This window comes from Capsicum annuum, chromosome 10 (genome assembly GCF_002878395.1).
Source record: "Capsicum annuum cultivar UCD-10X-F1 chromosome 10, UCD10Xv1.1, whole genome shotgun sequence".
Classification (NCBI taxonomy): Eukaryota; Viridiplantae; Streptophyta; class Magnoliopsida; order Solanales; family Solanaceae; genus Capsicum; species Capsicum annuum.
Window position 1 is genome coordinate 220,759,903 of NC_061120.1, and position 17,237 is coordinate 220,777,139.

At 32.5% G+C, this 17,237-nt stretch overlaps 3 protein-coding genes across 3 annotated transcripts; all 3 read left to right on the top strand.

The window, feature by feature from the left end:
• The first annotated feature begins 722 nt into the window (after nucleotides 1-722).
• On the top strand, nucleotides 723-1,563 carry LOC107845192. The gene has a single exon (XM_016689438.2). It carries the CDS (start codon nucleotides 860-862, stop codon nucleotides 1,268-1,270), a length of 411 nt encoding a protein of 136 aa, XP_016544924.1. The 5' UTR covers nucleotides 723-859; the 3' UTR covers nucleotides 1,271-1,563.
• Nucleotides 1,564-9,021: 7,458 nt separating this feature from the next.
• On the top strand, nucleotides 9,022-14,833 carry LOC107844011 (sm-like protein LSM36B). Its single transcript, XM_016688477.2, has 4 exons — nucleotides 9,022-9,532; nucleotides 13,271-13,400; nucleotides 14,293-14,406; nucleotides 14,503-14,833. The coding sequence occupies exons 2-4, from the start codon at nucleotides 13,286-13,288 to the stop codon at nucleotides 14,547-14,549; spliced, it is 276 nt and encodes a 91-aa protein (XP_016543963.1). The 5' UTR covers nucleotides 9,022-9,532; nucleotides 13,271-13,285; the 3' UTR covers nucleotides 14,550-14,833.
• A 147-nt stretch (nucleotides 14,834-14,980) lies between these two features.
• Nucleotides 14,981-16,731, top strand: LOC107845194. The gene is made up of 4 exons (XM_016689439.2): nucleotides 14,981-15,315; nucleotides 15,650-15,752; nucleotides 15,887-15,959; nucleotides 16,312-16,731. The coding sequence occupies exons 1-4, from the start codon at nucleotides 15,237-15,239 to the stop codon at nucleotides 16,558-16,560; spliced, it is 504 nt and encodes a 167-aa protein (XP_016544925.2). The 5' UTR covers nucleotides 14,981-15,236; the 3' UTR covers nucleotides 16,561-16,731.
• The last annotated feature ends 506 nt before the right edge of the window (nucleotides 16,732-17,237 follow it).

Genomic DNA, 17,237 nt, shown 5'->3' on the forward strand with positions numbered 1-17,237 from the left:
GGAGGGAGTAAGATCTTTATTACTATGATTAATTGTCTCAATTTATATGATATATTTTTCTTTCTTGTTCGTTAAAAAAAAGAAGACATATTTTTACTTTTAGTAATATTTTGGCTTTAAAATATCCATTTTGTTCTTAATGAAATGATTTATAATCACTCAAAGATCTATAACTTATTTTAGACTATATTCAAAAGTCTTTCTTTGTATATGTGCGTATAGTGTCTTGTAGCCTCTTGTTCATGGTGTTTTGTAATGTCTACGGTTTAGTATAGCTAGTTTTTAATATTATTTTGTGGGTGTCTTATTTCATTTACTATCTAGCGGTGTGATATCCCTCGTTGTTGTTTACTTTATATCTTTTGTTTGTTATATTTGTTAGATCTGTCCTGAGCCAGGGATCTATCAGAAACAGACTCACAACTTCATCTGAGGTAGTGGTATGGACTGCGTACACTTTATCCTCCCCAAATTTCACTTTATGGTAATACATTGAGTATGTTGTTATTGTTGTATTAAAAAAATTTTCTTTTTTAAATTTCAGTATCGAGTCAAACTAACTCACATAAATTGAGACAAAGAAAGTATTTTCTACTACTCTACTACTTTATTGTACCATTTCATTTGTCATTATGTAGTGAACAAAACGCTCTATACTTTCTATCATCTTTAAAACTTCCCATCTATCTCTCTATCTACTTGTACTACATTTACGTGTCCATTTATTATCTTTCATTTCATTTGTGACATAAAAATACAATAGTACATCCACTTGCCCCTTTCTTCACTCCATTATATGTAATATTTTCTTTCATCTTCCTAGAAAAAAAAAAAAAAGAAACCCACTTCTCCATTTTCCATGGATAAAATGCTTAGTGTACATTCAAAAAAGGCAAACAAACAACCCAAAAACACAAAGAAAAAAACAGTTAAAGTTGTTTACATATCAAATCCAATGAAAGTGAACACAAGTGCTGCTGAATTCAGAGCTTTAGTCCAACAACTCACTGGTCAACATGCGAACTGCCCGGTAATCGAAACTGTCAGTAGTAGTACTGGTGGCACGGTCCTGGAGAAGAAAAAAGAATGTGACAAAAAGGATATGCAACAAGATTCTGATCGAGTAACACTGAATAATAATAATTATGTCATGAATAATGAAGCGACGATGACCGATAATAATTCGGATCTATCGTTTGAAGATTATGTTGGAGAAGATTATGTTCCAGAGTTGTTGGAGAACTTGTCATCAAATGTGTGGTATGACTAAATTAAGTCATCACTTAAATTTTATTTTTATGAAAAAAAGTTAGGGTCTTGAAGGGAATGTAAATTAGAAAATAGCTATATAGCTAGTTAATGATTGGGCTATATTATATGCCTTTATATTATTAATTAATTTGTAATTTTTGTCATCATATTATACTACTTCAATGGGTTATACTATGTAGTAGTTGTAATACGATTAGCTAGCCATGTCCAACTTGCTTTGATACTTTTCTATTATTAGTGGCTAGTGTTGCAACTTGGAGATAAAAATAAAATAAAATTGATTTGGTAGTTTAATTTGTCCTAACTGTTCATCAAAGTTTACTTTGAATTAGCAAAAAAATTATCTTATTCTTCGATTCGATTATTACCAGTTGTTTGCTTTGTTTCAGTTATTGTTATTATCTTGTTCGTTTCTCCGTTATTTTACTTGATTCGTTTACTATATTTCTTTTTTTTATTTTCCTGATTACTGTTATGTTTTACTTGAGCAATGATATGCTTATGCGTCACTCTCTTCGAACTGCACTTGCGGGATAATATTAGATATTATGTTCTTGTTGTTTAAGATAGTGAATATAATGGAGTAAATAAAGTCAATTATTCCATTGTCTCTTCTTTATTTTCATCCTTCTTGGAAAAATACACTTAAAAAAAAGTAGAAATTGACTATAAAACTCGTTGTTAATCTGTCGCTAAATAGCTAACATTATGACTTTTTGATAATCCATTATTAAATAAAATTATTGACGAATTTTTTATGATTAGCGACAAATATAATTCGTGTTTGTGTTGAAGCAATTGATATTATTTAGCAAGACATACATGGTGTTTGTTTTATTTTTCTGCTTATGACAGAAAATTATAGTAAAGCAATCTATTTCATTGATTGACAGTTGAAACAGTAGTAATTAAATACTAATAAATTTAATGATCCCATAATAAATACAAGTCATGAAAAGGAGAAAAATGGACTAGCAATAAAATGATTTCTTGATGAGTTATAGTAAGCAAATTAAAGTGAAAACTTGTAGTAATTCTTCGTACCAACAGTTTCATAATTACATAATATAACAAGTTGTATTTTGTATTTTTACAAATTGTTGCTACAAAAATACAAATACATATGATTTTTACTGTTCTTATAATCGATATGTAATTTGTATTTTTGTAGCAACAGTATTTTGTATTTTTGCAAATTGTTGCTACAAAAATACAAATTACATATGCTATAAAATGTAATTTGATAAAAGTATTGTTATTTTTTGTAATTTAATACTTAAATATGCTACTTTATGTATTTTTTTCCTTTTTCAATTCCTTGAATTAACATTACTGTTCATTACATTATTAATTTCTTGAATCTTCATTAATATTTAATAATCATATGGTTCCTATTTGCTGTTCACCTTTAGAGTATTACCTTTTTTTTTTTTTTTTTTTTTTTTAATCTAATCTATTCAGCCAGACTTTCACCTTTGGTGATGAGGGGGTTTATCCCGAACCCATACCGTAACATGTTCCTTTCTTGTGTGTTCCGATTCTAAAGTTGGCAACACGCCTCGAGGGACCTCATTTAAATGGACAAATATTTTCGAGGTATCTACTAAAAGCTTCAATTTTCGTCAATATGATAAAAAGAAATATCTTAAAATCATGTTATTTAACTCTCCAAAAGCGAAATACGACAAATATTCTGCAACTGCTAAAAGTAAATTTCTACAAGTTGATAAAAATTAGGCAAGTTTAGGTTTTTTGTACTGTAGGGTGGATTTCAATTTTTCAGCAAAGGTGTGCTAGAACTATATTTATTTTTATGGTCCTGAAATAATTATAATAATTTGGTGCTACTCTTGTTCTATCTATATCTACTTATAGCTAGCTAGCTATCATCTTATATATTGCTCCTACTTTTAAAAATCTTTCGTCGTATATGTATCATAGTAGTGTATTTTCGGGGGAATCGATTCCAGGAATCGACACATGTATGACAACATTTTTGAAGAATGTGTTTATGTGAGTATTACAAGTGAACTGTGTCTAGTGAACATGTCCAAGAAATTTGCCTTTTTATGATAAGAAAAAATCATAACAATATATATATTTGGGAGAATTTATAGTCTAATCATATATATTATTTCTGTTATTTGGAAATTATAAGGGAATATTTGAGCTCATTTGGTAATGATAAAGATATATTTAATCCTAATTACTATATATATGGTAAATATATCCATTTTTACACTATTGGTGTAATTTAACGTATTAATATACAAGTTAATAATTTTACTTTTTAGGTTAACAAATTAGACTTATTACTGATAGTTACTATAACCTATTGCTGTGAAGTGGAAATACAATATTATACATTGATAGTACATATTGTTTGCTCTGCAGATATCATATTGAAATGTATGATGATCTCATATAAAAATTTAGACCGTTACGTTAGAGAAAACACATGTTATAGTATGTAATATAATTTCGAAGACGTTATAGTGTAACTCCATGAGTGCGATATGGAAAAGGTGATATGTTAGAGTTGTGACCCGAATTTTATTGGTCCGGTTCTAAAAGTTTCACGGTGCGATCCATGTTTGTGATTTTCAATGGGGTCTGCGGTGAAGCGTAGGAATTGGGCCGATAGGCCCGATCCGCGGTATGGACCTTTATGTTTTTGGGCCTAGGACCTATTTGTACGCACGTACTGTATAAGTGCGATTTAGTGGGTTATTTTTGTTATTCAGAAAATTCAGCCTTCTCCACATTGTACTCTCTTCATTATAATGAAACCTCCTCTGCTTCTGCCTGTGGTTTTTTCCGCAAGGGCTTTCACGCAAATCTGTGTATTGTTCTTGTTTTCTTTTACTTGTGGTTTGCTTATTCTGTCCGAATCATAACATGATACGTACGCAAGCAGTGACGGAGTTAGGATTTTCATTGAGAGAGTTCAGAAGTAAATATACAAACTAGTCGAAGGGGGTTCAATAACATCTACTATATATGCATTAAAAAATATTTTTAACCATATAAAAATAATATAATTTTCCGTCGAAGGGGGTATGATTCAAATAAATTCCCTGGAACAAAGGTGGCTCCGCCACTATATGCAAGCTTTATCCCTACCTCTTTCTGAAGGTAGAGACTGTTTCCAAAAGACGTCAATTCAAGTAAAACATATCCAAGCAGTAGCCAATAAGCCATTTCGAAAAATAAAAAAGAGTGTTATCAACAACAAGCACAGAGGCGGAGAGGCGGACCTACATTGAGGCTAGCTGGTGCACGTGCACCCACTAGCCTCGAGAAAAACTTTGTATATATGGTTTGTATATGTATATATATATCATAGTATTATGTTAAATATATGTTGTGCACCCACAATAACAACTAGGTTGGCTGATGAGATGGTTCGGTATGCCACTTGAAAGTTACACTTAATGTGTGATTACTCATGTTCGAGCCCCAGCAACAACGTTTTATTGCTCCTTTAATCATTTTCCAATTTTCTATTGTGTGGTTTGCTCAGGTTCGAACCCCAACAACAATGTTTCTTTATTGCTCCTTTTTTCATTTTCCAAGTTTCTTTACACTTATTGTGTAAATGTATATATTTATCTTTTGATTAAAAAAGATTTATTACTTAGTAGTCATTTATTTCATACTTTTTCTTTTTTCTTTTATGTATTGTGGATATTATTGAGTTATTTTTTATTTTATTTCAAAATACAAGCTTCTCTCCAACTTCAAAAGGTAGATATCCTCCCTAGCTTATACTGTATAATATTTATTTTCTTTTAATATTTTGATCATTGAGTTATTTTTTATTTAAAAAAATAGCAATTTAAAGTTTGAGATAGATTTAAATCAAACGTTACCCGTTGCAACTATCTAGCAAACAAATCTCACGAATTTCATATTTTTCAAAAACTTTCTATTATTATTCAAAATATAAAAGTACGTTGAATTTAAGTACGGTGAATAACACACTTTTGTCATATTAAATCTAATTAATGATATTCAATAATATCAAAATTTTGCTTATAAGATATTATAATTAATAAGTTTTCAAAGAAATATATGTCGAACTTCGATACTATTAATTACTATATTTAAATATAGAGGTACTCGTCAAACTTAAATCCTGAGTTCGCCTCTGAACAAGCACTACAATAACTAAAATCAAGGGAACAAGAAGTAATAATAAAGCAAACTATTAATCTTCTACTTTATTTAATCCTTGATTTCCAAATATTATGGACTATTATATAATTGTTGAACAGCATTAGAACCATATTGGTGTAACTATTATTCTAACATTAATATCTTTTTTTTTTTTGGCTTAAACTTATAACGTTAATATCAGTTGCACACAGTAAAGTATTGTCAAATCAAAAGAGGTACACACGTTTAGCTCAAGTTGCTATTATTGTGATGTTCACCAGTACAGTTGCCAACTTGTTGGATGGATAATAGCCAAGTAGATAAGTTTTTATATATCACAATAACAACAACATATATATATATATATACACACCCAATGAAATAATTCTACTGGTGGAATTGTTCTAGTCTTGATGGACAGAGTTACCTAATATATCTATTGCTGATGGGAGGTAACGGTATCTCGTGAAATTAGTCGAGATGCGTATAAACTGGTTTGGACACCACGTTTATCAAAAAAAAAAAAATCTACAAGTAAGGTTTGAAAATGATGGAGTGTACGCAGTCTTAGTCAGGGGCGGAGCTAGCTAGCTTGTTCCCAGGGGTTCACCCTTCGACGGAAAAGTACATTATTTATGCTTGGTAACAATTATTTTTTAGGTATATATATATAGTAGATATGTTGAACCTTTTCAGTAAGTTCGTGTGCTTACTTTTTTCATATTTTAAATTCCTTAGTGAAAATCTTGGCTTCGCCATTGATCTTAGTTACTTACCGTGTGAAGGTAGAGAAATTGTATCGATAGATCCCGACTTTGGTAAATCATATCAGAAATAAGTATGTAAGAACAAATACAAACAATTGAAAATATCATTGGGTGCATGTCAGATTCTTCATAGGTAGTCCTACATTTTCAGAGGATCCGATATAATCGGTGCGACAATATTTTTGATGAATCCGAACCACTTAGGCAATATTATATATACCCTATTTCTTTCTTTTCTTTCTTCAGTTTGGGGTTCATTTTTTAGGGTTTTGTCATTTGTGATGGCTAATGCCTTACCCTGCTGGAAAAAAAATAAAATAAAATGGGGTCCTAATATTGTAAATAAATTATGATCAGTAGTTGATGCCCATATCTATGGACTATGTGCATGATGGGCACTATACCCATTTTTATCATTATAGAACAGTACATTTTTTTTGCTCGTGTATAAATTATAAAAAGAATGAAAAAAATTATACTCCCATATTAAAGTTTATATTACAAAAGATAAATGAATATTTAAACCACTATAAAATTATTGAGACTATGATGTCTGATTGATTTGGATAGGTAGCAGAAATAAAAGATCGACATACCTCCAGCCATTATTAAGAGAGTAGTTGGATTGTTGGCATAGTAGGCGTTCATTTTTTGATTTTGGTGAGTTTTCTAAGCACTCAATCCTCACTCTTTAGATGGTGCGGAGTTTTTAAAAATCATACATAGGAACCCGTAGTCGAATACAACGTATTTATAAACCTTCTGTCATCAAGAACCGTTTTTGTTGGACAACGCACAGTTTACTTAGCGTAGTTTCAGATAATGGGGGGTCCGAAATTGAGGACTAGTTTCTACACGTTTTTTTGAACGTGAACTTACAAATATACCATATTAAAAGTATATATACTGATTGTGTACATACAAAAATTTACATTATCAATGTATATGTAATAAAAACTTAGCACAGGAAAAATTTAAAAAACGTGAATTATTTAAGGTTATATAAGGGAATATTTAGTCATAATTTACATGAAATTCACAAGTAAAGTGATGTTTTCCATTGAAATTGAAATCAACGTAATATTGCATAATACTTATTTTATAAAAAAATAACCTTTTTTAATGTTGTTTAAAGAAAAGGTTGTATACATCAATCCACTCGATTCACATAATAAAATATGTCCTATTAAATATTTTTGAGTCATATGCTTTTGTATGTAGTCCCAAAGACTGTTGATAAGATAACCGCAGAATATATATGCAGGTCCCTCAAGTACGTACCATTTTTTACTTAGGCATTTTAAGTGGACATTATTTCATTTTGACACCTCAAGTAGATATAAAGTATATCATTTTGACACTTTTTGTTGAGTTGGCAAGGTGCATGTGACACACACATTGAAGGCGCGTTTGAGTGACATTTTTGTAATTTTTATTTTTCTTCTCTTTTCTTCTTCTTCTTTCTTCAATCCATTAACTTACCACCATTTTTTTTTCTTAACACATCCTTATGCTAAAATGATTAAATCAAGAATCTTACTTCTTTTATGAAAGAAGAAATCAAAAAACAAGAATGATTACATCAAGAAATAAGAATGCTTAATTATAAGAAATACGAATGCTTAAGAAATAAAGCTAAATCAGTGAAGAAAAAATGAATTCAAACAAAATCAATAAAAAAAAATTAAAATTGAAGCATAAAAATCAAGAAAAATCAGTGAAGGAAAATTAAAAATCGAAGCAAAATTGATGAAAGAAAATTAAAAAATAAAAGCTAAATCCATGAAGAAAAATTAAAATCAAATAAAATCAACTAAAAAAATTAAAAATTGACTGGTGGGATGGGTGGGGTGGCGGCAGGTGGGTGGGGTGGGAGCGGCGGCGGGATGGGTGGACTGGTGGGGTGGGGGTGGGTCGTGGGTGGGTGGGGTGTTTGAAGAAGAAGGTTGGTGAGGTGGGTAGGTTAGGGGGAGGGGGTATTTTTTATTTAAATTAATTATTTATAAATTATTTGAGTATTTTTTTAATTTAAAATTAATTATTGGGGAAAGGGGTGATTATTGATTTTTTTTTAAAATTAATTAATGATTTAAAAAATATTTTTTTAGAGAAATGACACGTGTCAGCATATTATTTGTCACTTTTCACATCATCAGACGCTTGTAATACACGCACACAATATAAATTTGCTGATTCAGCAAAAGGTGTCAAAGTGACACACTTAAAGGCCGTTTGAGGTGTCAAAATGGAACAATGTTTACTTAAGGTGGCTAAGTGAAAGATGATGCGTACTTGAGGACCTGCGTATGTATTTTGTGATAAGATTACTACTTAAAACATATCACATATCTTAATTAGTCGTAAAATTAAGTTTTAGTTGAATTGAGATTGATGTCTATAAATAAAATAATATGACATATTTTATGTGATGAAGTAGGTACGCTATGAATGCTTGAGAGCACAAATAGTGTACTCTATCCCTTCGTAGTTCCGATAAAGCATGAAAAAACAGAAAACATTTCTTAAGGCATAAAAAATTATTAAACGTTGAATTTTAAACAATTCTTCTTTCAAAGTGTAAACAAGAAATTAGTAAAGTTTCAATAAGGTGTCTTAAAAGTATATATTATCAATATTATTATCTTTTTTATTTATAATTTTTTTTAAAAATGTGTCAATTAATATTAGACGGAGGGAGTAGTGTTTATAAGGAATACCTCAAAATATTTGTCACATACATTCATGCTTTACAACAATAACCAAAAGTTTAGGGGTCAAAGATACAATACTCACATCTTTTTGGACCGTAAAAGATTTTTTAATAAAAAACCCTCATATTTATGTCAACCTACCGAAAATGATACGTATATACCCTTAAGTTAGACAATGCGAGCCATGTATTCTGATATGAAAGAAATTAAACCATTTCTTGCAATTGAAAATGTTCTATAGCTGGAGGTTGGAAGCGAGTTTTACCCACGTGTTCTCATCCTAAGGAAATAAACTGTGACCGCATTAGTTTTGGTTCGTCACGAAATAGGCGTGGGCGAAACTCACTTCTAGCTTTCGCTGGCAGGTCAAGAGATAAAAAAAAGGCGATCAACTAATATGGGACGGATGCTTTACAATAATAACAAAAAGTGTAGGGGTTAAATTTACAATACTCACATCTTCTTGGACTGTAAATGAGTCTTTAATAAAAACCCTCATATACATAGAATAATAATAATTAAAAATAAATAAATCAATAACAAATCTTTATTTACCAAGGAAATCAAGAATTTAAAACCCTAGTATCTCTTCACAAAAATCCCTTTACAGAATCATTCTTCAAGGTAATATTTTCGATATAATTTTGTATTTTTTTTATGTGTAAAAATATGTAAATTTTGTTTGTTTATTTTTTTTCTCTTAATTTTACCCAAATTGCGATGTTTTTATTGAACTTGTTATCTTTAGATTGCTGTTAATATGCTGTAATATACAAAATCCATGTTGCATTTTGTTTTTCTGATGTGGGTTTTATGATTCACATAATTTACTTAGGAAAAAACTCGAATAATTCTTTATTAATTGCTGTTCTTTTTATAAAAATTTAAGCTTTCTTGATTTTTGTAGAATTAGAGGGTTAATTGAGCTGGCTTTACTTGGTTTTAGTAGAATGTGATTGATAATTCTCACCCCTGAGGTAGTGGTATGGATTGCATACATAGACCCCACTTTTTTGGAGTACGCTGGGTATGTTGTTGTTGTTGTTGTATGGTCAATAATACATAATCCATTTTGCATTTGCGTGTCCGATGTGGATTTCGTATTTATTAGGAGAAAGAAGAACAATTCATTGTTTATTGCTCTTTCTTTTCTTAAAAAATTGAAGCTTTGTTAGTTCTTGTAGAAATAGAGGGTTAATTGAGCTGGTTTTACTTGTTTTTAATAGAAGGTGACTGACAATTCGCACCTATGAGGTTGTGGTATGGATTGCATACACAGTTCCCACTTTTTGGGAGTACACCGAGTATGTTGTTGTTGTTGTTCTATGGTCAATAATACAAAATCCATTTTGAATTTGGTATTTCTGATGTGGGTTTCATGTTCCGCGTATTTTACTTGGGAGAAAGGAGAACAATTCGTTGTTCATTGCTCTTTCTTTTCTTAAAAATTGAAGCTTTGTTAGTTTTTGTAGAATTAGAGGGTTAAGTGAGCTGGTTATACTATGTTTTTATAGAATTGGTCAAGAAAAAATGAAATACTAGGTTCTTGTTATTTGTCATAGCCTTGGTGGATAGAGTTACCTGGTATCTGTTGCTGGTGGGAGGTGGAAGGTATTTTGTGGATTTAGCTGAGGTGCGTGAAAGTTGGCCCAAACACTAAAAAAAAGGGTAGCCTGGTGCACTAAAGCCACCGCTATGCGCGGTGTCCGGGGAAAGGCCCCACCACAAGGGTGTATCGTATGCAGCCTTACCTTGCATTTCTGCTAGAGGCTGTTTCCAAGGCTTGAACCTGTGACCTCCTGGTCACATGGCAACAACTTTACCAGTTACTGCAAGGCTCCCCTTCAAAGTTGGCCCAAACACTACTATTATAAATTTTTTTTGCAGAGTATGGTCAATAATACAATACCCGCATTGCATTTGGTGTTCGTGATGTGGGTTTCGCGTTTCACATCATTTACTTAGGAAACACGCAAGAATTCCTTGTTTATTGCTCTATCTTTTCTTTAAAAACTTAAGCCTTGTTAATTTTCCCGCTTTGTAAGAAGAGCATTTATCGTATATGGATTTTTTTTTTAATTGAGAAAAGTCCCGGTTAGAAGTGTTAATTTTGTGACTGATGAGGGAGCAATAAATTTGAAATTAGAGCCACATGAGCTGGGAAAATGCACAACTAATTAACAAGACGTTGACTAGAGGAAGTTGTTCGGATGGTAAGCATACCTCACTTCCTACCTGGAGGTTATGAGTTCGAGCAACCAAGGGAGCAAAAGAGGCAGGAGCTCATAAGGAGGGGTTAAAAGAACTTCTAAAAAATTATGAAGAGGTTTTTTAAAGTCAAGGATGGTCATATATTACGACAACAACAAGAACATACCCCGTCTAATTTCCACGAGTGGGGTCTGGGGAGTGTAGTGTGTGCGTAGACTACCTTGTTGGGGTAGAGAGGCTATTTTCGATGGACTCTAGCTCAAGAAAAAATATTACAAAGCAATTCTAAAAAGGAAAACGAGAGATAAAGAAGTCAAGACAAAATGCCAAAGAAAGCATGACAAAGCATATTAAAAGGGAACATTCACTACAACAAAATACTATGATATTCTCAGTGCAAGAGACATCAAATAGTCACAAAAATTGGAATAACAATAAACTCTCAAAGTAATTGTACGACTACTAGTATGAAGGAATCAGTGGGGCAACTCTCCACTACCTAAGTAACCATCAATCCTAATCGTGCCCTCCATAACCTCCTATCTAAGGTCATGTTCTCGGTAAGCTGAAGTTGCATCATGTCCTATTTGATCACCACTCCCCAATACAAGGATGGTCATAAATTGAACCCCTATTACTCAGTTTTTGGAAATTCTGTTTATCCTACATTAAAAAGGCTATTAAACATCAGACTTTTTTGTATGATTATTATGTAGCATTTACCTCTAAACTGCCATTTTTTTTTTTGTTGCCAGTATGCCATACTTCAGGCAGGTATATGTGCATCCTCTTATTGCCCTTTTTTGTTTTGCTTATTTCTTTTCTTTGGATAAGTAGGTTGGAGTTTATATGGGTTGTATATGGTTTGAATTTGCTTGTAGTTTTGGTGGTTCAAGATTTCAATTATGATGACCATTGTATTTGATGTCCATGTAGCGAATGTTTATGTATTTATTTTGTGACTTGTGATACAGCTTGATGAATGCTATGATACTAATATTTAATCATAAATGGCAATATGTGCTGTTAGTTATGTTTTTAAGTAGCTTGAGCTTTGCTTATAATGGTACTTTCTTAGTTTTCAAGATTTGAAATGGCAGATGTTTCTCTGCAAACTCGAGTACCTAGGGGTATTATGTTGTACTGCAATATAATTTTAAAAGAGAGCAGTACATTAAGGGTGTTGGAGTTGGTCCATTTCATCGATGCAGTGACTTTTTATACCTATTCGGCCTTTAGTTTACGTTAAGACTCTTTCTAGAGGATTATCATTTACACACTTGGACTAAGTTACTTGGACTCTTCACTTTTGGTGCCGCACCCGTGCCGACACGACATGGGTGTGGGTGTTGGTGTGGGATCCGTACCCAATCTGGTCAACCGATTTTGGGTACTTCGACCAAATTCAACTGGGAAAGTCTGGACAAATTTAATAAATTCTGTAATCAAAACTAAAGCTAAGGTGAAATTGAAGAAAATGTAATACCTTGTGTGAAATTTCTGTGTTATTGCTTTTCTTTTTATCTCCTTTCAGGATTTTCTATTTTTCTTCTTAAACAATATTTTCTCCTCAAGTTCTCCACATAATCTCTCATAGTTTTCCACATAATTATTTTTCGTCGAATCCCCGCACTCGTATCCATCCCTAGATTCATATCCCCGAATCTTTAAATTGAGATCGTGAAGGATCCGATCTCTAGATCCGTACCCGTATCGGATACCTGCAACTGAGTCCGAGCAACTTAGCACTTGGAAGCTTTTTGTGCTCTGGTTTTGGCTGACGTCATCATATAATGTCTGTCCTAGACTATTTTAGGATAGTTTGCGCCTTATTAGATCTAAGGTGTTAGGATCTCAAGAAATGACTTTCCTATAGTTAATTTGAATGTGTCACAGTTATTACAATCCAATTTCAGTTGTGAGCCCTTTCTTAAATCAGAAAATGTAATTTTGCCTTTTAAAGTACTTGCAGATCAAGAACTTGGTGTATGTGGTGGCTGCATTCTGTTCCTTCATTTTCCTTTATCAATGTGTATACTGTTCACTTGCAGTCCTTTATGTCAAACTACTCTACTGTTGCTTAGGCAGTATCGTTGTATACTGCTTTTATAAGTTGTATCCTGATAATTTGCCACTTTTGATATGCGACAGAGTAAGTGATCGAAAATGAGTGGAGCAGGAGAGAAAGGACCAGCAACCACCAAGACTCCAGCAGACTTTCTCAAGTCTATTCGTGGACGACCTGTTGTTGTTAAATTGAACTCTGGCGTTGACTATAGAGGTTAGTCACTCTGATTTGCTTTTGTTTGTTCTTTTTCGTTCTTTTGAACTTACTGTTCTCCTGCTTATGCATGTTGTTCATATGTTGTTTTTTACTCGATAACATGAGGAAAATCCAGTGGCGTTATAAGATTGGCAAATGTACTGACCATTGCCTATTTCACCTCAATCTTTGCATTTCGATATCTAATAATTTACTAACAGGCAGTTGCTGAAATAGTCCCTGAGATTTAAGTTTCGACATAGAAAGGAAGTTCGATTTTTGTAGAGTTAATTGTAGTATTCTGACATTTCGAATGTTAATTGCTCGGTCTCAGTATGTGTTATATTGGTTATTGTCATTTGCGTCGATTGTTATTTGTCTGCATATATAAGACTAAACTAAGCATTCGGACTAATCTCTTATATATGTAATAAACATCTAACTTACAGATGTTAAAACTGTCCGCTTTTTAGTAACAAACTGTTGTAAATGTGCCTGGAAAGCTGGTCTTGATTAAGAGGGTGTTTTTCATCTGTCATTCTCTCTCATTCACGGAGCAAAGAGAGCGGGCTATACCCAAGCTATGGCCATTATTGAATGTTCTTGGAAAACCAAAAGAGCTACCCACGGCCTTTTTACCCCAAGCCCAATGCATGTAAATATGTGAAACTTGTCCGTCTATTTTATCTTAAGCCGCCATTCCTGTAATAACTGCTCGCGAACCACTCAACTTTTATACCTGCATGCCTGCATCTATAGGTGGAAGTTTTTCTTGGGATGGTAATCCGTGCAAGACTTCAATTTCTTTGCAAATCCCTTGTGATTTTCTGCCGGTGGGCAGTTCATCCTTCAAATGCAAGAGAACAAACTCAGCTCAAATACATTATATTTTTATTATTGCACGGTGCAGGTATCCTGGCCTGTTTAGATGGATACATGAATATAGCAATGGAGCAAACTGAAGAATATGTAAATGGGCAATTGAAGAACAAATATGGCGATGCCTTCATACGAGGAAATAACGGTAAGCAAACAAACTAGTTTCCAGGCAACCTTTGATTAGTATACCTGGGCCCCTAATGCTCAAAATGTAACATAAAGAGTTTCTCTCTGCTTGCAGTGCTTTACATCAGCACATCGAAGAGGACACTGGGCGAGGGAGCTTAACTCACGCACACAAGCGACTGGCCCTCGCCATCCTGGCTGCTTTTATCCTGCAACTGGCCTTTCTCAACATGTCCATCAAGTTTCCTCTGAATGTTGTAATTTCTGTAGGCTTTGCTAGATCATGAATGTTATCTTGACTGCTATTTCTTTACTGAGTCGATGACATTTTTCGCATCGCCAAGATCAAGAAATAGCAACCTTTCATTTTGGATCTGAGTTTTTGTTAAAGCAGTTTGATACTGACTTTATTTTGGATAATAGATGCATATATAATTTTCTTGTCTTCTTGAATCACCTGAAGGGGAGCTTTGGAATAACCGGTAAAGTTGTTGCCATGTGACCAGAAGGTCACGGGTTCAAGCCTTGGAAACAACGTCTGGTAGAAATGCAATACACCCTTGTGGTGGGGCCCTTCTCCGGACCCTACGTATAGCGGGAGCTTTAGTGCACTGGGTTATTATATTCTTTATGATTCTCTTTGCATAAAAGGCAAGTAACATTGTTCATGAGAAGTGTTTGCCCATAGCTCAAGGAATATATATACTCTTCCTACCTTCCAAGCCTCATTTCACATCAAAATATCTCTTGCAAAGTAGAAATATACTATTATTATACATAAAAAGCTCTTTCTCTTCACCTTTCATCACCATTGTCACCTTATTATTTTTTTTTTCTAAATATCAAATCATGGTGTTCAAGAAAATTGGTCAAGGAGCTCTCCATTATATAGGTCAAACCATATCGAAAATTGGTCAAGTTTTTCAAGGTATGTATTCACATTCACTAATCCGACCTCGGTATACATCATATACAACAACAACATACCCAGTGTATTTTCACATAGTGGGGTCTGGGGAGGGTAGAGTGTACGCAGACCATACCACTACCTCAGATGAAGTAGAGAGGCTGTTTCCGATAGACCCCTAGCTTAAGATCGATAACAGTATAACCAACACCAAACATAAATGCATATAAACTAGTACAATTTGCATCGATATACATCATATACAATTCATTAAAGGGGAAAACTCTCTTTACTAAGAATTCAATTATATATTTTAAAGATTTTTTTTAATTGTGTTTTATAATTTATATTACAGGAAGAGACGAGGAGATTGATGATGAAATCATAGAATATTGTTATGACAAGTATTTTAGAAGAACAGTGGCTGATTTTTACCAGTCAATTTGCCTAACAGTCGAGTAAAATAGTTATTTCATATTATTAAAATTCAATTTAATATGATATATTATAGTCTAAATTGCTTTTAATCAATCACTAAAATAAATAAAAAGCCAAAAAATAAATAAAATTAACCTTATTTTTTCATATGTAGAGAAATTAATAGAAGGAAAGGGAGTACACAATTCAAGATTCCAAGTACTGCAGCTATAAAAAAAGCATACAAAGTAAGTTATTTTGCGATTGTATTATTATAATAATTTTTTAAAAGTACTTTATCAACTTTGTAAAGTATTTTTTCGAAAAAAAAAATCTTTTCAAATAAATAGATGTTATAAACATGGTTTAATATGCTATTAATCTTTATATTGAGTAAAGTTCAATGATCATACACGACCATTTTAATTACCCCTCTTATCATTACGTTGCTCGGACTTTTCAAAAATATCGTCGAATGTGTGTCGAATCCTTCAAAAGTAGTGCATTCTTAAAGCATATATTTGAAGAATCCGAACAACTTAGCTTATCATTACTTAAAAATGATTCATAAACCAATTTTTTTTTATTTTTTATTTGCAGAAATATCATAGTGTGAAAGGAGCAAAAATGACAAAGGATAACTTAAAAAAATGTGTGCATGAATTAATGAATGAAAGTGGAGTTACTGGATTTGGAGCAACAGATACAATAATTTATTTATTTGGAGTACCAGCCACAGCATTATTCATCAAAAATAGAACAAAACCAGAAGCAATTTCTGATGATATATTTATTCCTGGTGTTACTTCTGCTACTGTATTTGTTCTTTCTAAATTCAATAAGATCTAAGAATATAATTCAAGAAAAAAAAAATTAATATAATTTGACATTTGTTATAGTTCTTGTTATTCTATCTGTTTAATTTTTATGCACTGACGATGTAAAACATATTTCATACAATCATGTTGTATATGCTTTTCTTACATGTATATCTATGATATTATTACCGAGAACCGCAAAGATGAAACGAGGATTTTTAATTTATGAGTTTTGAATTATAGAAAAGGCAGCTCACAACTGAGCTTGTTTGATAGATTATTTATACATATTCAGTACCCATTCAACGACTTTGGCACTGGACGTTTCCAAAATGAAGACTATCGGGTAAATTCAATATAATAGGCGCTTGTTGGCATTTCAGGCTTCCTTCTCCTTTTAGGGCCTATCCGAAAGAGAGAATCCAATACTTCTTGATCGTGAATATCGTCTAAACTGGTTGTTTGTTGTTCAAGAATTCTTCTTTAGACAGTTCATACCATCCATACATAGTGTTTTGATCTAAGATTTTAATTATTCCGTGTTTCAGCAACAACATATTCTTCCGTGGAGCTAAGGTCCAAAAAAATGGAAGAAACAAACGTTTCCACGACTGTACCACCAATCAATTCTGTTCCACTTAATCCCTCTTTCACGACCACATATCTTTCCGGTTAAGGAATAAGAAATCTTTCTCCTGTAACATGAAG

Coding starts and splice junctions, on each gene's coding strand:
- LOC107845192 (XM_016689438.2), top strand. CDS start 860: ATGGATAAAATGCTTAGTGTACATTCAAAAAAGGCAAACAAACAACCC.
- LOC107844011 (XM_016688477.2), top strand. CDS start 13,286: ATGAGTGGAGCAGGAGAGAAAGGACCAGCAACCACCAAGACTCCAGCA. Junction 13,401..14,292: donor CTCTGGCGTTGACTATAGAG/GTTAGTCACTCT, acceptor TGCACGGTGCAG/GTATCCTGGCCTGTTTAGAT. Junction 14,407..14,502: donor CTTCATACGAGGAAATAACG/GTAAGCAAACAA, acceptor CTCTGCTTGCAG/TGCTTTACATCAGCACATCG.
- LOC107845194 (XM_016689439.2), top strand. CDS start 15,237: ATGGTGTTCAAGAAAATTGGTCAAGGAGCTCTCCATTATATAGGTCAA. Junction 15,316..15,649: donor AATTGGTCAAGTTTTTCAAG/GTATGTATTCAC, acceptor TTTATATTACAG/GAAGAGACGAGGAGATTGAT. Junction 15,753..15,886: donor TCAATTTGCCTAACAGTCGA/GTAAAATAGTTA, acceptor TTTCATATGTAG/AGAAATTAATAGAAGGAAAG.